This window comes from Gopherus evgoodei, chromosome 2, assembly GCF_007399415.2.
Source record: "Gopherus evgoodei ecotype Sinaloan lineage chromosome 2, rGopEvg1_v1.p, whole genome shotgun sequence".
Classification (NCBI taxonomy): Eukaryota; Metazoa; Chordata; order Testudines; family Testudinidae; genus Gopherus; species Gopherus evgoodei.
The window spans coordinates 83,738,212-83,759,904 of NC_044323.1; the positions used below are offsets into that span (position 1 = coordinate 83,738,212).

At 41.9% G+C, this 21,693-nt stretch overlaps 1 protein-coding gene across 6 annotated transcripts in view; it reads right to left on the reverse strand.

The window, feature by feature from the left end:
• Nucleotides 1-12,137: 12,137 nt before the first annotated feature.
• MYRIP (myosin VIIA and Rab interacting protein) overlaps nt 12,138-21,693 on the reverse strand; it is a 400,451-nt gene continuing 390,895 nt past the window's right edge. For 5 of the 6 annotated variants that reach the window (XM_030551207.1, XM_030551206.1, XM_030551205.1 and 2 more), the window contains 5 exons: nt 19,354-19,515; nt 17,758-17,862; nt 17,610-17,670; nt 16,146-16,264; nt 12,138-15,154 (listed from right to left, as the gene is read on the reverse strand). In XM_030551207.1, the coding sequence (XP_030407067.1) occupies nt 15,122-15,154; nt 16,146-16,264; nt 17,610-17,670; nt 17,758-17,862; nt 19,354-19,515 (480 nt within the window). In that variant the 3' untranslated portion in view covers nt 12,138-15,121. The remainder of the gene's footprint in view (nt 15,155-16,145; nt 16,265-17,609; nt 17,671-17,757; nt 17,863-19,353; nt 19,516-21,693) is intronic. The other variant, XM_030551208.1, reaches the window with a different exon arrangement.

Genomic DNA, 21,693 nt, shown 5'->3' on the forward strand with positions numbered 1-21,693 from the left:
GAGTCAAAAGTGCCTCTTTTAATATAGGCAGCAAAATGCAGCAATACCCCAGCAGCAAAGCAAAATCACTTGTTTTCTTCATATGTATCTGCTATGGAAAACTTCTCTTTAATGTACCATGGATTTCAACACTTAGCAAATGTGGTGTTTTTTTCCTTGTGTTAAAGCACTCCTCCTGGCTAAAAACTAGTTACTGTATTCAGTTGTTCTATTTACTCAACTGACCAACTTTGAAGCATTTTTAGAGCACAACTAAATCACAGATCTCTGGCTGTCTATGTGAACATGTATAGACATATAATTCCACTTTAATAAATGAATAGCAGACTTTCTTACTCCACTCCTCTGCATATATTCACAATAGAACTAAGAATTTCAAGTGGGGGATTAAAATTTCTTCTGGCTGTAAAGCTCACAGCTAGCAAGGAACAGATTCAAAATGCCAAATTAGTTCATCTTTTTAACTGCAAACATTTTTAGCAACAGGTCCTAGGCTTAGTAATAGCCTACAGACACTTGTATAAAAACTTACCAGTTTCAGCATCACCAGGTGACCACAAATTATCAAGGAAATACCTGCCTGTTCAAACGCTGTTCAGAGAGTTGTATGTAAAACTTCAGTTTTGAGATCAAACGTAGGCTTACTTAAATAAATGGAAAGAGCCCTAACAACGTCCAGACTGCTGCAGTGGGGACAATCTAATACCAGTTTAATCAAGAAACACAGTTATAATGGCCTCACTGGAGAAATGATTGATGGAATCAGCTGATCCAGTAATGCATTTAAGCACATAATTAAAAAAAAAAATTAAGTACTTTGCTGCCTAGGGACTGCCTTAACAATTCATTTCAGGATTTTGTTGATTTAAGGCCCAAAAGCCTATGCTTAACTCTAAGGAGTGGGGACTTGTCAGTTTCAGGCATTAAAGTTTGGCAGGTGTGCATGCTGCTCTGGGCTCCTCCCTGGGATGCTATGTCCCCCAGGCTTTTATTATTATAGTTATTATATAGTTATAAGGTTCTTAGTCACTCACAGGTGAGTGAATAGCCACTGATGAAGGGGGGAGATCAGCATAGTGTGGTGGCTGCTGATCACTGGTGGGAAGTCAGCTGGGCTTATTAACTCTTCCTCTCCCTAAGGTGGGTATAGGGTGACCAGATGTCCTGATTTTATAGGGACAGTCCTGATTTTGGGGGCTTTTTCCTATATAGGCTCCTATTACCCACTACTCCTGTCCTGATTTTTCATACTTGTTCTCTGATCACCCTGGGTGGGTAAGGGGCACAAACCACTTCAGTCCTGCAGAGGACAAACAGCTGCATGCTCTGCAGGGGGGCAGCTCTGCAGCACTGTTCTAGCCCCCTGCCCTGGCAGTTTCCCCTCCGCTGTGTGACCTTGGGCAAGCATTTGAGGCTAGAGGCTGCTCTCCTGCCTCCCCTCAGCAGGGCTCTCCAGCATGGGCAAGTGTTTTCCCCTCCTGCGAAACAGCTTCTCAGGGTGGTGGGAGGAGCTCGCCTGCTGCTTTAGCCCCGGGGAGAGGCTGATCCACCATCCCGGCCCAGTAGCCTCCTCCTGATCATGGGGCACCCAGCAGCTGCTACATCAGCCTGACAAAGCGCCCCCAGCCTAGCCGTGCGCTGTATTAACACCGCCCCCAGCTCGGCCCCATTGATCAGTGCCTGGCTAATGGAGCCACACGAACTACTCTCTTGCTCCGGCTGATTTAAATGGGTCCGGCCACGCGGCTGCCGCCCCCTCGGCTCTCCCCTCTCTCCCTCCCTCTCGCCAGCCCGAGCCTCCCTCCCCCCCAGCTATAAAAGGCCCGGCGGCACCCCAGCTCCGGGACTGGTTTCCCTGTGGAGCAACAGCTACTTACGGAGCAGCAGCCCCCGGGGAACAGGTGAGTGAGGCAGCACCAGCCACGGGCTCAGCTCGCCCCTGGGTAAGGGACAGAACCGGAGCGCAGCGGCGTGGGGGAGGCAGCTCCGGTTTCAAGGGGGACTTGCTGGGCCAGGCGAGCAAGTGCAAAGGCTGGTCAGATGCAGGGGTCCGAGTGAAGGCAGATCTGGGGCAGAAGTGGAAGGTGTTCTGGGCTCGAGTCCCGATTCTGCCAGGGACTTGGGCAAAACCCCAGCTGCCTCTGCCTCAGTTTCCCCACACGGAAAGCGGGGCTGAGACCCGCCTTCTTTTGTAAAACGCTCTAAGGACTTGACCCTGCACCCGCTGACATCGGAGGAGAGGAGCTGCCATGGACTTCGGTGACTGCAGGAGCGGGCCCTGAGCTCTTCACAGTCACGTTACTGTAACAGTCTGAGACTGTAACGTAAACTAGCGCCCAGTAACTTCTCCCCATTCAGATTTCAAGAGCTACCCTCTGAAGGAGGTTTCTAGGCAGTTGCGTGTTGCTGCCAGGCTCCCGTGGGGAGCGTGTGCACGGCACCCAGCAGCAGCCGCCGGTCCCTTGCTGTCACTGGCTTTCTCCCCCGTTGGAGAAGGAAGGAAACGTATTAAAGAAACACCAACGAGCTCCCAGCTCAGTCAGCGTCGGGGTTTTAACAGAATCCTCCAGCGCTGCAGCCGCTATTTGATCGTGTGGTTCACTGGGACTATTTCCTCCAGACTCGTTTACTTTTGCTCCAGGAGACTTAGGCATGTCACTGAGCAGAGCAATGGGGTCTGTTCCAGCTGGACTGCCAACATAAGTAGTGAAATACTCAGGGGTGACATGGTTTCTGTCCTCAGTAGCTAATAATCCTGGTTGGATTTAAACTAAGTTAACCGTTCAGCTTTATTTTAGGAGGAAGATGAGTTTGGGGCTAAGCATGGGTGGGACTAGAGAGCTGTGGGTTCATTTGTTTTCTAGTTCTACCACAGACTCACTGGGGCACTTGGGCAAGCACTTACTGCTGGATCCTGCAAGGTGCTAAGCATGACCTTGTTGAAGAGAAGTGTGTGGAAGAAATGCAGTTCACTAGGCTCCTGTCCTGATTAGGATTAGCCAGTCAGGCTGCTTGTATCAAGACACTAATTACATAGAACTATGCTAAAAAAACCCTTGTGTTACTCAGATAAGTATAAATGCCTTTGTTTTTAAAAATATTTTTTCATTTTATAGCAATAATGACCTCAGTGCAGGGACTTTTCTGGGAATAAATGACTGAGAGGAGGCTGGTAAAGATGTACAAGCCAGACAGTTGTTAGTCCCCAAGAAGTGTCCTACCTTGTTAATTATTGCTTTAGTAATGTCATGGAATGAGAGAGAGAGAGAGAGAGAGAGACTCCTTGTAATGTGACATTTTGGATTCAGATTCTGGGCTCACTCCATGGATATACCCATGTAAATAAGTGACAGCAGAATTTGCCCCACAAAGTCTAATGCTCAGTAAGAGTTAGGATATTTCTAAACACATTTGCTCTACTAGTTTTAGAGGGATTTGACTGGATGAGAAGTGAATCTATTGATTACAGTGAGAATTATGCAGCTAAAAATTAAAGGTTGTTTAAAATACCCACTAAAACACTCCTGCTTTAAACTGTTATGCCTGTTTCTCACTCAGTCTTAAATAACTGGCAGTATAAAAGTAAAACTACTACATTTGGAGGACAAGAGCCTTTGACTGTACAAATATTTTACTAAACAAAGTGACTAGAAATGCTCAAGTGCTTCAGACAATCAGCATTAGTTTAGTGCACTGCATATTATGCTTAGCACTTGAAATTAAAAATCTTAGGGCCCAACTGTATACTTACTAGAACTAATAGAAATACTCTTATCGAGTGTAATGGATGTGGGATCAAGTCCTTGGTGTTAAACTCTACTTTACTACACCCCTATAAAGTAGATATTATCCTTGCTTCACAGACAAGAGAACTGAGGTATGGAAAGATTGTCTCAGATCCTCAAAGATATGTAGGCTCTTAACTCCCATTGAAATCAATGGGAGTTAGGAACCTAAGTACCTTTTGAGGGTCTGGGCCTAAGTGACTTGCCCAAGATCTCAGAATGAGTGAATGTCAGTGCTTGGAACAGAACCCAGAATTTCTTAGGGTGTAGATCTTAACTGCGAGACTCCCCCACGTTACTGCCCAGTTTTTGACCCTTGATGTCTGTAGAACTCATCCTACAGTCCTCACGAAAGATTCCCAACAGTGCCCTGGAGAACTTTGCCTAAGGACTGCAGGATCAATCAGTGGAAACTGTTTCATTTAACAAACCACAAGTTGGCACCTGGAAAGCGTTATCTTCTAAACAGAAGAATGAGTTGATCAATCAAATTTTAATTAAAATCTAAAAATGTCCTTTATAAATGCTACAAGTTCAGAAGCTAGAAAGTGATATTTTGCACAGCAACATTCAGATACACATAGATGCATGTACATAGCCCTAGAGAGAGATCTAGAATGTATTCTCATTCTTTATGGGAACTTAATCCTATTTAGGACAGTAAAAATACCCTGATACTTAACATTTAATATTAGCGTCTTTGTGCAAAGGAATGATGGAAAACAATAAAATAAGTATTAAAGTAGAGCTCATACAGTGAGTGCTTACATACTACAGCACACTGCATCTCTGAAGTTCCTTACAGTCTTTGACTGGGAACATTGTGGTTCCAAGTTCCCTGCTCTGTGGATTAGACCATGGTATCAATAATATTCACTTTATTTTGAGATTTTTAAATAGCTGTTAGGTGAATAGTTGTCTAATAAACAGCCCTAGTTACCAACTGTCATCTATATACAGCTTTTTTTCAAAAAGATGGAATCTTTTTAACATGTAGTTTATACCATGTTCCCTTCTCTTCTCCCAGTGGCCTTACAGTTGATCCATCATGTGGCATGCAGTGGTGGGGTCTCATCGCTCTCACTGTTCACCTCAGCCCAAACACTTAAAGCTGCTCACAGTCTACATGCTGGTGCTGCTGGTATCACTCAGCTTTACGTCAGGCCAGCGGAGATCGTTTAACCATCAGATAGACAACAGAAGTAAGCACTAACTTCCTGGCTTTTTTTCAAATGATCATTTTATTTTGTTCCCATACTGGTCACTGTCAGCCAGATTCTCCTCTCGCACTGATTTGACACAGTGTAACTCCACTGGCTTCCACCAGACTCAAATATGCATGAGTGAAATCAGATTCAGGTTGTGGGTCTCACGGAAAGTCCTGTCAGATGTGTATATAATGTTAGAAAGATGCAGTAGGGCATCCTGAGGGCATTACTACTTAGTGTGGCTGGGATGAGGGTCTATTTCATTGCATTCTCGGAGTCAAATAAAACTTCTGTCACAGACTTTTAAAAATGGAATCTAATGCATGGGGGAGAATTCCCCTCCAGTATTTAAGTCATTGTAGTGCTTTGATGGCAGGCTAAATGAAGGGCATTATCTCTTTCTACACTGGGCCACATTTAATCAGAGGGGCCATCCTGACAACAAGCAGCTTTGAGACAAATTCCCTCCTCCACAATGATGGGTAGAAGGGAGCAAAAAGTAATAGAAGGGGAATAATCGCTCCTAGGTATGCATCCTTCTTCCCCCTGCCCCTTGAATCCCCTGAGTGGATCCTGTGTGGCCACAGGACTCTGGTCGGGGAGGGGGCTGGCCATGAGTGATGGGAACAGGCTTCTGCCATGGTATGTTCTCTACATTTTAAAAAATGACTGGAGATTTTGGGAGCCTCAGTATTTGGGTGCCCACTTGAGACAACTTAAGAGTCTGATGTTCAGAAGGTGGATGCTCAGCAGAGTCTGGAAATCAGGCCCCTTTATGGTGTCAAGTTGGGCACTCCAAAATTGAGGTCTCTAATCCCATTTACACCACACACACTTATGAAAAGTACCTTTATCTTTATGGAGCAACTTGTAGCCAACATGGAAGCTTTTGCTCTTCTCTCTTTCTTGTTAAGAACCAAAATCCTCAAGCCTGGATTCTGCAGCCTTACGTCAGGTCCTGGAGAGATCTGTGTAAACTAGGAAATGCATTTGAAATAAATTGTCAATACTCTCAATCTTGACATTTCTGTGATATTCCTGGAATATCAGCCCCATCATTATGGTTCTGGTGGTGTTTTCATCAACATCATTATAGATTTCCACCCTGCCCCCCCACACAGAATGTTTGCACTAACTAAACCTTACTACTCTCCTGATGCAATTAAAAAGAATTCCGAGCTTTAAAAAAAATCCTACAAATTAAATGAAGCACAAGTGAACCATGTAAAAATGTGATATCCATAAAAATAATTTCATTAGCAAAGAGTGGGTTAGCTCTTTGAAGGAGTTAGCTTTAATTCCTACCCACACTGAGCTGCAGTGTATTTCTGAACCTTATTATGGGAACCAGAGTACTCTTCAACCATGTCTCTTCACAAAGGCTTTTCTAATGAGCTGTATAAATGTGATGTTTATGAAGGAGCTGCAACTGTTCTTTTTTTGTACATGCTAAAAACACTGATCTGTGATGGAAAATCAATTAGCTGCAGCTTCAGATATTAGAGCTGGTCAAAAATAGAATTTCAAAACTTGTTTTCATTCTGAATCAGGATAAAAAGTTGAAATCTCAAAATATTTAATGTAATAGAATGTCTGACATTGCAACTTGGAAACATCAAAACTGCTTTTTTGAAATGTTTTGATGTCAAAATTTAGTTTTGGCAATGTTGGAACATGTAATGTGTTTTAAGTTATTTAAGTTGAAACAAAACTAGTCAGAACAAAAGTCAAAACGTACTCCATTTTGATTTTTGAATTGTTTTGAAAAATTTTCCATCAATTGACATGCTCCCACAAAATTTTTATTTTGACAAAGCAGCATTTCCTTGAAAAAGTGTTCCATCAAAATTCTTTTCAACCAGCTTTTCCCGTTTGATTTAGGAGGGCCAATTTTGGAACCAATTCCATTCATGTGGATGGTCTTTCTTGCTAGATAATATTGCATTCAACCAACAATGACAGCTTATCTAAATTAGACATTAGATGGAAAAGACTTAAACAAAATGAGTTTCGCTCCAGTGCGGGTGAAGTGAATTTAACACATTCTGAGCTGACGCACCCATGCTGATGCCAAGAGGTATCTTACAATGAGCTAGCAACCTATGGCTGAGGGGTGGTGGTGGTCACCTAAATTGAGGGCAAACACTAATATTGCCACCCTTCTTCAAGACTCTCTGCTGAAGGAGAGCAGTTTTAAAATTGATCAGGGCTCTAGAAGAGCCCAGGAAGCAGTGACATCTCAGATACACAGGTCAGTGCATCCCCTGGTCTGAGCTAGCTTCCACAAGTACAACCTTCCTCCCCAGTGGATTTTCCACCTCCAAGGCAGTGTTGATAGAAGTTGGTGCAGACCTAGGTCTGAGTGCAGGTCAGTAGTTTGCTTTATGCATTGTAAGCACTATATCAGGGTTTCTCAAACAGGTCACCGCTTGTGTGGGGAAAGCCCCTGGTGGGCTGGCCAGTGTATTTACCTGCCCTGTCCGCAGGTCTGGCCAATTGAGGCTCCCACTGGCCACAGATTGCTGCTCCATGGCCATTGCTTCCAGCAGCTCCCATTGGCCCGGAGCCACGATCTGCTGGACCTGCAGACAGGGCAGGTAAACACACTGGCCCGGCCCACCATGGGCTTTCCCTACACATGCGGTGACCTGTTTGAGAAACCCTGCACTAAATCAAGGCAAAGGTCAAAGGTGGCTTTGCCTGTATTAAAGAAGAAAACAAAATCAGGCTTTCTACTTATTTCAGTAGATATTTAATTGAATAATCTTGTCTTTTGTAATCAGACACATACACCCAAAGAGAGCATCTTCTGAGAGGTGGCTACGATTTCCCAAAAAATGTAATGGCAACTTCTGCTGAAAATTACTTGCCTGCCATTTTGTCACTAGAGAAACCACCGAGGGCCCTTACTCAGTCAAAGCTCCCATTGACTTCAGTAAGGACTGCAGGTTGAGGCCTATAAACACGGAGAAATTCTTTGATAGGAAAGATCTTGGCCATACCTGAACCCTTATCCTACAGACGGGGAATTCCCATGAAAAGCAATATACACTTCATGTTTAGGACTATAGGTAGGCACTGTTAATTATCCCTGGGTTTTTCTTACGGTGTATTATCCCTTTGAATGTTCTGGCATTGTTCAGTAGATGTTGCTCCCAAGCTGAGTGCTGTTCACTGATTGTGGCTCAGTGTGCACTTCTTGACTGAATGCTTTGATTTCCAGGTCCTGAGATTGATCCATTTTGGTATGTGGGACGTGGGGTCCGACCTATTGGCCGGTTTGGGAAAAGGCAGCTAAGGAGCAGCCACAAGAGCCTGAGACCTGGGATCAGCAGCCTGGAGCTGATTGTGAATGCTTTGCAGGAGCAAGAAGCACTGGATGCAGAAGATGATGGCTGGTGGTGATTCCCTTGTCAACTGCAGTAACTAAACTCAGTTACTTCTCTCATTTGCATTGAATTCTCTCTCTCCCCTCCCCACCTCCTCACATACATGTTAAAACTCTGTTTTGGTTCTGCTTTTTGCTTACATGTCCTTTCCCACATCTTTTGGTTTATTTCCTGTGTAAACTCCTTTTAAAAGAAGCACTCTCAGGTGGAAAGATCCAAATTGAAAAGTGATGCTGAATGCAAACTACGCTGTTCACACACTTCCACTCCTGCTCTGAACAAAGCATCTTCCCTCCCCCCGTAAACTAATGCCACTGTGAAGGTAGCTCGGTGCGAGAACCAAAATATTTCCATGCTTCGGATCAACTCTGTATAAAACATGCTCTTCGTGCTAGCCTGCCAACAAACCTTTCTGTCATGTTTCAAAGTGACCTGTTAATGTTGGTTAAAAATAAACAATGGCTGGCTGAACTAAAACGTTCTCAGTAATGTATTTACCGATATGAAATGTTAGTGCTTTCTGAGTATTTTCATATCACAGTGACGTGGTTGTGATGCATGGCTTGGATTTACACACTGTATGTTCCTGGCCCCTTAAAATGTCTATCTTACAGGGTGTACTCTTCAAACAAGTGGGTTTTTTTACTTGCTTATTTTGAAACAAACGAAAAAAACTCCCTTCTTAAGGGCAGGGAGTTTAAAAGGCCCCAGGCTTGTTAAACTGTCAGGGTAGCTTTGTGCCTTCATAGCACATAACCCACCACCCTCAGCAGCACAATGAGGCCAAAGACAGGTGAAGCTACTGGCTCATGTTCCTCTAGAACAGTGGTTTTTAATCTGTGGTCCACAGACCCCCTTGGGGTTTGCAGACTATACCTAAGATTTTCAAAGGGGTACATGCCTCCAACTGAAATCTTTTGGGGTCTGCAAATGGAAAAATCTGTTATAGTAGTGGCTTTCAATCTTTTAACGGGGAAAGCTAAAAGTCACTGTTCAAGCATCATACCTAAAGAACTATCCTATTTTATTGGATTGCATAAATAATCCATGATTGCTTGATTAATATGATCCATCGCTATACTGGTTCTATACTGGTATCTATGATTCTGTACTGGTTAATTCAATAACTAATTAGCATTGCTCATATAATTATATACATTTAATCTTGATAAGCAACTCTTGCCATCAAAAATACATCAGATAAAATTATAAATTGAATTGTAGCTCACAGTAAAAAAAAAAAAAAAACCATTCACTATTTAGCTAATGGACTAGAATTAAAACTTAGGCCGTAAAGACAGGGGGCAGCTCCAGACACTTTGCTGCCCTAAGCACAGAGGGTCTGCTGGTCCCGCAGCTTCGGCAGACCTCCTGCAGGCATGCCTGCAGAAGGTCCTCCGAAGCCGCGGGACCAGTGGACCCTCCGCAGGCAAGCTGCCGAAAGCACCCTGCCTGCTACCCTAGTGGAGACGGGCAGAGCACTCTCCCCCCCCCCGGCCTGCAGCTTGCTGTCCTAGGCACACGCTTGGAGCCCTGGTGCCTGGAGCCACCCCTGCCTAAAGAGTACTTCAGAAGATAATAGACCAAGCTTGTGTGTCTAGTTGTTGTCTTCATGAATCGCTGCCAAAGTAGCAGTGGTCGACTTAATCACAGTACATAAATTATCCAACTAACTTAATTCAAAGACAGAAAAATAGGCTGCCTGCCATCAGGAGGTGATTTTATTTTTACAGACTTGATTGAATTTCTCAGTTGTTTGATAAATAGTTTGGGTGAAGGAATTTGAGCCCTGGGCTTGTTTGTAGACTGCTTGCTATGCATATCCACTATTTGTTGCTCATATGAGGTGTGGCCTGAGTCACATATTATTGCAGTTACCTTTTTTAGGAGTGTGTGGATAGCTTATGAACTAAGACTACTCCAGTTTTTAAAACCAAGCATTCCGACTTGTTAGACACAGCTATTGCTTGAATAATAATAAAAAGAAAATCTACCAGCACCACAATGAAGCCTCTGTCACACCTATCTTAAAGATAGGAGGCTTTTAGGTAACATGGTGTTTTGTCAGCATTATACAAAACCCTTCTGAGTAGCTTAATCAAAAAGCTAGTTACAGTACCACACAATCCTATCAAATCTTGGCCACTGAGACCTGTTGAAGGAACAGTGTCTCCCCTCAATGGCTTCTTGGAATCACTCTGGTTCTGTTAACCTGCAAGGGTGTGTACTCTTAAAATAGATCCTTCATGTCACTGAGGTAGGTAGGGCCCAATCTCAATGCAAGAGATGATGGAAATGTTCAGTTCCTGATGCTATTCTAGTTGCTAACTGCCAGCTAAGCTAAGACAGCTGCATCATAGGTGGGGGCAGGTATGTGAACTGAGCCAGAAATCCAGGGTTCTCACTATGGTCCTCATCCATTTGGCTGTTAAAATAAATCCACTATCAGCCTTGGTAGCTCCTGTGCCACTACAGAGAGAAAATTCAACAGCTCATATGGCCTTTGTAATGGAGTAGGGCAAACACTATACCAGAACTAGTCCCAACTTGGCCTGGGATTCCCACACAAGGTGAATACACTGGATCAGATGCTCAAGATTGTGCCACTGGTCCAGGCCTGATGAATTTAGAGTGGCACCAGCTGCTGGCCCTCAGTAAGTCATTCTGGTGGTCAGGGTTGACTGGAACTCAGCACTGCTGCACCCATACCCCTTATTTCCAAGGGGCTGGAAGATATGTACTGTATAACTGCTACTCAGGCTTTAGGTCAGTCAGGGGATTCTACTTCTGTGAGGAAAACCTTTAGATAGCTGGTTGAGGCAGTTTTTTGCATGTACATATATCTTTTTTTTTTCTGTGAAAGCATTCTGCAGCCATATTCTGACAGTCGACACTCACTTAAAGGAAGACTTGTTATCCACAGCACTGTGAATATGAGCACCACTGAGGGGGATGACATTTCCCAAAGGAACAGGCCAAATGCAAACTACTCCCTGCCTGGCAATGCAGTAATCCACACTAAGAGTAGTGGCACTGACTGCCCACAGCATAGTGATGGAACAGTGCAAGCTATAGCAGTAAAAGCCTCAGACTGCACAATTCCAGCTGGGCTAGGAAAGTGATTCTCCTAATCATGAGGAGGACAGAGCCTGGGGTTTAGGACATATGTTATCACTTGCAAGAAAACAGACCAAAAAGATAAAAGTGAATGTGCTACCTACAAGGAACCTGCCACATGGCATGAAACTTGCATTGGACACATTAGAACAGAGAAATATGTATTTAGAGAGGTCCAAAGCCTGAGGTTACCCAACCCAGCTCTTAAACCCCCACTGACATCTATGGGAATTTTGCCAGTTGAGGGACAGTATTTAGCACAACGTGCATATGGTTTAGAACAGGGGTAGGAAACCTATGGCACAGGTACCAAAGGCGGCACTCAAGCTGATTTTCAGTGGCACTTACAGTGCCTAGGTTCTGGCTACCAGTCTGAGGGGCTCTGCATTTTAATTTAATTTTCAATGAAGTTCCTTAAATATTTTGAAACCTTATTAATTTTACCTACAACAATAGTTTAGTTATATATTATAGACTTCTAGAAAAAGACCTTCTAAAAACATTAAAATGTATTACTGGCATGCAAAACCTTAAATTAGAGTGAATAAATGAAGACTCAGCACACCACTTCTGAAAGGTTGCCAACCCCTGGTTTATAAGGATGTAATACATTTCTTAAAGGGCTCTTTTCTTTCTCCTCTAAAATCAATCTGAAGGGAAGAGTACATCTCTTTATCCCTCCCTGGCTAAATTGGTGCATTTCACACACTGGAATACTGCAGTCCTTTTCTGAGCTGTATAGCTGTGAAAGAACCAGTGGAGAAGTGGTCATTTATGTACAGCAAGTTCCAATACTGCCAGGGTGGAGCACCTACCATACTACTCAAATGTATGGCAGTGCATTGCAGTCGCCACCTTTTCTGAGTAACGTGCACAGAAATCCAAACAACAGGAGATTTATTTTCTTTTTTCTTTATGACTCAGGTCCCTGAAAAGGCATTCTTTTGCATAAATTGCTTTTACTCATAATTTTGCTTAACAATAATTCCTGGTGAATACGCAGATAACAACAACAAGGCAAGCTTTACTTTCACTCAGACTTAATCAAACAGATCATTATGTAGTCTTATTTTTTTTAACCATTAAAATATTTTCATTTATAAAAATTAATCTAAATATAAATATTAACACTAAAGATTGAAATCACTTGATGACAAAATCATTCTTTGTGTGCTATAACATGTTTTTATGATTTTTTTAACACGGTAAATTAAATCTTTGCACATATTTGGCACAAGTAAATCTGTAAAAATGCAAATACCATGTAGCGAGGTGGGGAAGAGTTTGTTTTGTTTTTTGTTTTGCAATATCTACACAATACACATTTTTGTCAAAGACGACTTAACACTGTAATAACAGTAGTTGCTTTTCATGCCTCTTATGGAAAACATCCTACTCCAAAGTCTGTTTTTGAAATCACACTAACAGAACAAAAGCCATTAATCTATTAAAATCAGTCATTTCTGAATTGATATTACATACACAGTATTAGCTTATTATTAGACAAATATGTAAACTAACCACTATTAGTGACGTTTCATGACATGCATACCTGCATAAACAAAAATCTGGGAATGTATTGTACACACATAAGAAAACAGTCTACTGGATGGAGATTGAAAAATGTATTAGGCATCCTACTCTGTTTAATCGTTTTCATTAGATGGTGTGTGTATATATACACAAACACTCTGTTTTTAAACATACTGGACCAAGTTCTGTCCTCAGACTTGTGCAAACAAATTGAAGGTAATGAGGACTGCAGGAAAATAACACAAGGCATAATTTAGCTCAGAATGATCATCCTGGGCTAGATCTTCAACTGGTGTAAATCACCATAATTCCACCAATATCAATGGAACTACAGGGATTTCCACCAGTAGGGGTTATGGCCCTATGCTTCTAATTGGACCCAATTATTTTCAAATAATCGGATGATCCAGTTGCACTGGTGAGGAGACTTCAAATTAGGATGGAAGTTCACACTGGACCCATTTATCTGGCTACTTTGACCAGGTCTGGGCGGGCTTGGACAATATGGAAGCTGGATCTGACCTGCTCCTTAACTTTTAGTAGTGCAGAATCCAAGCCTACTGATCAGATCTTGCTAAACTAAAACTATTCCATCTCTTTGATATACAGGCCTGAACTGCCAAAATGGCTACCTACAACGTATGTCCAATTTTCAGTAGTGCTGAGCATCCGCAGTTACTGAGGAAGACGTGGGAGCTGCGAACGCTCAGCAACCAGGCTGCTCTTCTGTAGGTAGCCTAAATGTAGCTCAAGGTGCCTAAATGGAGGCACCCAAATTTGAAAATGTTGACCATCATTTTTTGAATCAGTCAGAAGCTGTTTGATGTCCCCAACTTTTAAATTACTGCATATTTTAAAATTTATTTCTAAACCTCTGTGGTTAAATACACTAATCGCTCCTCAGGGTTCTGTACTGCCCACTGGTGGTCAGTACAAAGAGGTGCTACCCCTAGTGCAGCTTCAGGAGGCATTCTGGGATACAAGGACAGCATGTCTGTTGCTACACTCCTGTATGGTGTGCGGCTCAGCACCCTCAGTGAACTGATCCTGCTCTGGGGGTCAGCATGGAAGGGGGAAGAGCCATGGCCCCATCTCCTCTTTGCTTCCTTTAGATTACAGGGGAGAGCAGTCCCAGCGCTTCTCAGAGCAAAGGAACTACAATTCTGAAAGGCCCTTCCACGCAAAGAGAGGTGGCCCTGGTAGCACTCGTACAAGGGCCTTTTCTAACTAGCCCTTAATGCTTAAAAATACGTTTCAGGAAGCACTTTCTTTGAACAATATGCAACACCCAGCATTGTTTTATTCTAATTTTGTAATCTTAAACATTTGATAAGATTAATTCAGAGATTCACCTGCTGAGTGTAACAAATATTTAGGACACTGCCTAAAATGGATTATGCTTCTAAGCATAGAGGTGCAAGGGGTTGATTTTGCAATGGTTTTCAGAAGCCAAAATAATGACTCAGAATTTATCTTTTTGTAGACATGATACATGCACATCCCCCACCACAGTTTGGTGGAATGTGCTAGCCTATCGCAAATGTAAACTGCTCCTTTAGCATCCAAACAGCCCAGGTCTGGAGATAGAATAATAACTCAGACAAAGTTACGCTATCAGCATACAGAGGGTCTTTTAGAAAATGATATTGGGACTGATCTGTAAACACTGAACTCAGTGTCAAACGTGCCAGCAAATATGGATCACAGGTTTGTTTTTGATCTTTCTCTTCACATGAAATATTGACCAACAATTATGGTTAAATTAAGTATACAAAAACATATTGTATTTTAAAGACAATATACTTTAGTACAATCAATGGGGGGAAAAAGTGCATCTTAAAACATGGAGCCTTGCTTATGAAACTCAGTATCCTTTCTGGAGTCTCATGAAAACTTTAAGGCAGAGTTTCCATTAGCAGACCACAATGCTGGACAGCTTTCTCAGTGAGGTATCCAAACAAAGCCCTATTACTGAGGCATTGTGGGTTCTCGAGGGTCCGTTTCTATTGGACATATACAATGGCTGTTAAATAAAGGCACTATAGTGTACAGCCTTAGGCAGTATGTTATTGGCAGTAGTTTTGTAAGTCTAGTACATCACAGCAGATCCTATAGTTGGTTCCTAGAATGGAGAGAAAAGGAAAACATTAGCAAAAGATTTCATAATGACACAAAATGTATAGAGTACAATGCTGACAAGGCATTTTAAATGAAAGGGGACCATCACTGTTTTATTGCCAGGTGAAATATACCCCATGCAGTACAAAGACTTGTATACCACTTAAGTCCCCTCCTGATTGTTGAGATGAGCTGAGCTGCTTCTGTTGACAGTCCTTAGATTTGAACTCTGGGGGTGAAATCCTGGCCCCACTAAAGGTAAAAGCAAAACTCTCATTGACTTCAATGGGGCCACGATCTCAATTTGGGTGTCTGGGGCAAGGTGTTTTCAGCTCTTGGACTTGTTCCCCCATTGGCCTGCTAGAGATTATTGATCTTCCTGGGATCAAATGGCCCATTTGTTCACATGGGGAGGAAATTCATCCTAAGCAGAGAGCCAGTACATGATCTATGCACCACTTAACTCCCACTAAATCCCTATGCTGAGCATTTCCCTGTAAGCAGCTGAGATATGAAGAGAGTGTCTTCTATTGTATTATATTGTGGCATTGTTGCTGTCTGGGTCTGCCCCACAAGTTTGTGCTGTGGAGTGAATGTCTACTAATTCTGCCTGTTTTGACAGAATTTTTTTTGAAATGCTTTATATTTATAATTCTATAAACACACCCAGAGAACTTGCAGTAGGAGCGTGTTTATACACGTCAATGTAGTACAGACTAGACTAGGGCTTGTCTACACTTACTGGGGGTTTGACATGTGGTGATTGATGCATCGGTGGTCGATTTAGTGGGTCTTCACTAGACCAACTAAATAGACCACTGATCGCTCTCCGGTCGACTCCTATACTCCACCTGAACGCGAAGTGCAAGAGGAGTCGATAGGAGAGCTTGAGCAAGTGAGTAAGGGCTAGGGACAATCTAGTCTTAAATGAGTAATCTCTCTCTCTGTATTTCCTGCTCTTAACAGTTTTAACAAAGTCTGTTCTCAGATGTTACCATCAAGTCCTTGGCAGTGCTTTTTCTCTCTTTAGTTCTTTGTGTTAGAGATCCTTGGAGCATAAAGTTTCTGTTAAATGTTCTAACAGTAGTAACTGGAGAAGCATCAATATTTTCACCTGGGAGGGAAAAAATGGGAACATCCTTTACGTGACAACTTGAACCAAGCATCAGACTTGAAAAAGCAACTCTTCTAGCCCTTTAGAGACTTAAACCTAAGTTTTGAGGAAAGTTGGGTTTACTTTAAATGGAAACTGGAAGGCTGTGATATTGTAAGAGAGGTTTTTGGAATTATGAGACAGCCTGGTTCACTATCAAGTGACTTCACTTCCATCAATGGAGTTACACTGCCATATGATTAGAGTAAAGCAGTGGTGAATCGGGTCCAGAAGTTGTCTGAGATAGGTATTTTCATACCACTGAAGAATTAAAAAATTGGAAGGCACACACTGAAAACGTAGGAAACGTGGAGTAAACAGGAAAGCAAAGACAGATCTATTGCATGAAAATGTTCATATGTGTACACTATATCACCAGATAATGTCACTAAGCCAAAAGTTATAGATGAAGTCAAGAGATACATTTCTTAAGATGATTTGGTGGCATGGCAAAAACGTGACACTGGGATGAAGGTAAATAAAAGAGACAGGCATGTTAGCTGGGTAGCTTCACCTTGTCCCTAAAACTTCCTATGCCCTCCAGCCTGGATTCGGCAAGGCACTTAGAGATGTGCTTAAATTAAGCTCACATTTAAATGTTTTATTAAATAGTGCTTTACTGGATTCAGGCCTTAATTACGCTTTTCCATGTGTATATAGTAAACTCTAATCAAGTGCATTGACTCTCCAGAAACTAGAAATATTTTTAAGACAAGAAACGGGATCTGTTGTCTCTGGCACAGGTGGCTTCCTGACACATGCGCCACATAATTCCAGAATAATGCTTTGAACTACAATTGTCCATCGCTAAGTAGCAGAGCTGGTGCTTGGCATAAGCAGACTATGCAATTGCTTAGGGCCCCGAGCAGCTCAAAGGGGCCCCCCATTTGCTTTTTACTGCATGTTATATGGGGGCCCCCCAATGGGCTAGCACCATCTCTGCTAACTAGCATGCTGTGATTGCTCTGTCTGCTGACTCTAACCTTCACTCACTCCAAAATACCCTTTTTGGGATCTTTTCAGGTCACACAGTCATCATTTCTTATTTGCCATAGCCAGTCTTCTGCTCTTGACCCTATTGACGTATGGCACCAAATTAAATCAAATGAGCAAGTGAAAGCACCTTCCAAAGGGCCAAATCAGTATTTGATTTTATGTACATAACAGCTCTGGGGTACTGTTTATTCTCATGGTATTCACTTTGTAATTTAATTCCCCTTAGCTGCCCTCTTTAGGCTGTACACTATAGTTTAACCAGAAAGAGAACATAATAAATAAAATGAGTTGAATGAATTTTTTGGTGCACCTTTTACTGGTGGAGCTGGAAGCTTTCTCCTCTGCTGTCTTGATGTGTCTATTGTTTGCATCTGTGAAAAACACATAGGTTTTACTAAGCTTTAATTCAGAAAGAGGCAGGGTCTTCCCCCATGCAAAACTGCATAATGTTGTGGCACCTGCTTCATTTGCTTTTGATCCTGTTTTCTTGTCAGGTGAACACATGGAGCCACGTTCAAGCCTGCAACACTGAGAGCTGAAATTCTGCTCTCGATATCTGAAATCTTAAAGCAAAACAATAAATTAAAAAGAAACAAGGGGAGGGAGAAGTTTCAAAATTACTGTAAACACCACTAGTTAACGGCAAAAGGAACTCATGCTCACATCCTCATCAATCAGAAATATAAAGAAAGAGACAATTGATTTCTTCTGTAGCTCTCAAAGACATTCTAATTGAGACATTGTGGACTGCTGTGTTCTTTAGTCATGAGTGCCAAAGGGAACATTCACATATTAGAAAAAATGATCGCTCATTACATGGAGTAAACGAATGATCTCGTGGCACTGTACTCACATTCTCTATGACTATGGACACTTTCCTACATTTGAAAAATACCCAGTACTCAATGACTCATGGCTGTGTAATTCTAACTTCATTCAAGTTGTGTTTTTAAAAGTTATGCTTAAAGCACTGTATTTTATACTGAATTTGCTATTTCACATTGGTTCTTATTCCTTTGAACGCAGAACAAAGTGGTTTCTTTGTAACAACACCGAATTCTTCTACCTTAAACGTTCTGTAATTCATACTTCAAATACCTCAGTAAATACAGATTATTAAACCAACAAGCAAACAAATAGCCAAGTAAATAAGCCTTTGGGGAGAAAGCAGGCTGAAGTGGACATAGAGGAAACAAATTACGCAAAAGGGACAAAACTAATAGAGAAACGAGAAAACAGCCAGACAGATAACATGTGTAGGGGCACACTGATGATGATATTTTCACTGGGATCGATTGCTTTTTAACTGTTTTAAGTAAAAACTTATTTTCCTTCGACACCTTGTATGGCTGTCTTTTTTCCTATTTATATTTTACCATACGCAAAAGATTCAAGCCAATACAAAGAAAACATCATCCTTGGTTTTAAAGCTATTCAAGTCATTAAGGCAAATCCTGAGGTCTTAATCCTTACACAAGCAACTGCTGCTGAATGAAGTCAATGCAAGTTTGCCTGTAAAAAAAAATTGTAGTAAAGACCTCAGAATGTGCGACCCAGTATCTATCAGCACAGTGAAACAGTTCAGAAGGTTGTTCAGAACAGAGGTGGTACAATAGCACAGGCACATTATGTGACTGCAGTTCTCTCACTCTGGTGTATGAACACCACCTGATTTAATTTACTGCACAGAGTCCAACGTCTTTGCTGAATCTGAAGATGTACAGCATGCTGTCAATGGAACTTGGGCATGAATCAGCACCTATTGACATTAATGGGTGTTTTGCCAACCACTTCAGTAATAGCAGGATTAGAGCCAACATATCTAGTCCAAAGAAGGGGATTCCTCCTGCATGTGATGAAATATGGTCCAAGCAACACACACCCTGCTCAGCTGCTGTTATATGGATACATATTTTTGGATTATTAAAAGCGAAGTCCAGCTAATTAATCTATGTGGGTACAGACAGAATCTGTATAACAGTGATGATAAGATTGAATGAGTGAAATATTAATATATAAGGGCTAAGCATGAGAAAGGTAGTGAATTTCCTCACCTGAAGCTCTGCATGATGAACCTGTGCTGCTGCTGTTGCTACTTCATCCTCCAGATCCGCTAGTTCCGATTCTGCTGTAACACTGTTGATTTTGCGTGCTGCATCCTCTAATTCATTCAGCTGACCCTCTAACCCGTACACAGTGCCTGCTGTCAGGTACACCTAAGGATCCAAATCATGGTACAGAGTAAGTCAGATTTGTTTTTATTCATGGTGTAACTCAAAGAGACCACAGACTATTGGCAGCAAAAGATGAAAGCCAAAAAAACCCAAGACCCACATAATCTCTGCATGCACCACAGTTGTTATGAAATAGATCTGGTTGGAAATGTATTTGTTCCCTATGGAAAATTTCAACTTTTTGGTGACAAATCAAAAATTTAAAAAACTTTAGACTGAAAATGAAAATTTTGAATTGGAATTGCCTCCACGGTACCTCCTGGAAGTTGTATGTTTGGATACCTCATGACCTCATTTTTCATTATGTGCAAGGCTACCTATCCTGCCTATATCTCCAATTATGCAACACAGTTTCCTCATAGAAGTCCTAGCTGTGGTGGCTCATGGGAGATGTAGTCTGGCTGGGGAATCTGGCCCCTGGAGGAGAATGGGGGCAGGAGGCAGCCAAACTACAACTCCCATGAGGCACTACAGTGCTGTTTTGAAATGGACATATTTTCAGCCAAAAACTGAAAACATTTTAGTTTTCAGGTGTTTAGTTTTTTGATGAAAAGTTGAAATTTTAGCACAAATTGACAATTTAGTAAAAAATTTTGTTTAAACCCCAATTTTCTGTCAAAAGCAGTTTAGATGGAAAATTTTCAACCAGCCCTACTATGAAATAACATTATCTACATATTTAAATTTAAAATAAAAATGTCTATACACAAAGTCAAGGTAGTCTGACAATTAAAATGCCACATAGAAATAATCACTCAGCAGAACATCAGCACTTAGACCCAGTACAACAAATTATCTTGATAATTAATCAAAGCAGCAGACTATACACCATCCCACACCATCCAAAACTCATACCTTATCCCCCTCCATAATCCTTTCCAAATAGATGGGGTTTGCAGTGTGTCTTGAAGGTCAACCAATTAAGCTATTTCGATATAAAGTGTGTGTGTGGGGGAATTCCATAGTTAAGGAGCCCTCTCAGAGAGCATTCAGTTAGCAGCTCCCTCTCTTCTGTAACATGGGGAGTCCCAGGTCAAGTGTCCTTTTTGACTGCAGCAGTGGCAAGGGAGAGAGCAAGATTCTCAAGCAGCTGGTCCCAATTCATGTCAAGCTTTATATCTTAAATCTAATACCTTGCATTATACCTGGAGACCAAGAGGCAGGCAGTGCAGATCTGAGACAATGGTGTCATGTGTTTTCATTGAAACACAACACTTGCTAAGCAGGTTGCCACATTCTGCACTAGCTTCAGTTTCTGAATGAGTCTCAGGGGTACCCCCACGTACAGTGCATTAGCAGTCTGACCGTGGGGAGATAAAGGCATGGATAATTTGTCCTTAGTTATAAGATGTTTGGGATAAATAAATGTATCGCTACAATTCTGTCAGATCTAATTTTTAAAAGAATCTCCCCTGCACAGCAATCTCAGCTAGGGAGAAACCACTAATAGACCATTTATTTCCTAGCCAACTATTCAGAGCAATCATCCATAATACATAGCGGTCTATTTACTTTCTTTCATCTTACTCGGAGAACAAAGTATGTTGTCCAGCTGTTGGGTTTTCTTGACAGGACACATGCATCCACCATGTAGTGCTCTGCCTAAATGTCTGCCAGTCCACATGACAATATTGCATCTTCTACCCATTCCCTAAATAACTAGCATGCAATCCCACCAGCCACTGTTGTTGCACAGTGGAAGGAAACGAAAGAATGCTGCCAAGTATTTCAGCATCCCTGAATGATCACATTGTTACAAAAATACCATGAGTGAAAAACATGGTGCAGCTGGGTTCTGGGTCCCACTGCTGAGCACTGTGCACGCAGGGAGAAGAGTCTCCAGCAGAAACGCCACTTGCCCTCACAGCAGCATCACTCCCTAACAGCCCACACAAGCCTCCCAACCTAGCAGCAACAGTACCAGCTTATGTTCCAAATTCCACAACTTTTTAATACAGTTGGGTGGGATACAATTTTGGGGCCCTTTTGTGGGTCATCATGGACCAAAAGGGCTGGAGAACACTACATTAGATGTTATCATTTTCTAACTATTTGAACAAGACTGTGTTTTCCTTAAATCGAAATAATTTTAACCCTCATAATAAAAATAAATGGGGCATCTTGAATTGGTTGCCGTAGAGCAGTGGTTTTCAACATTTT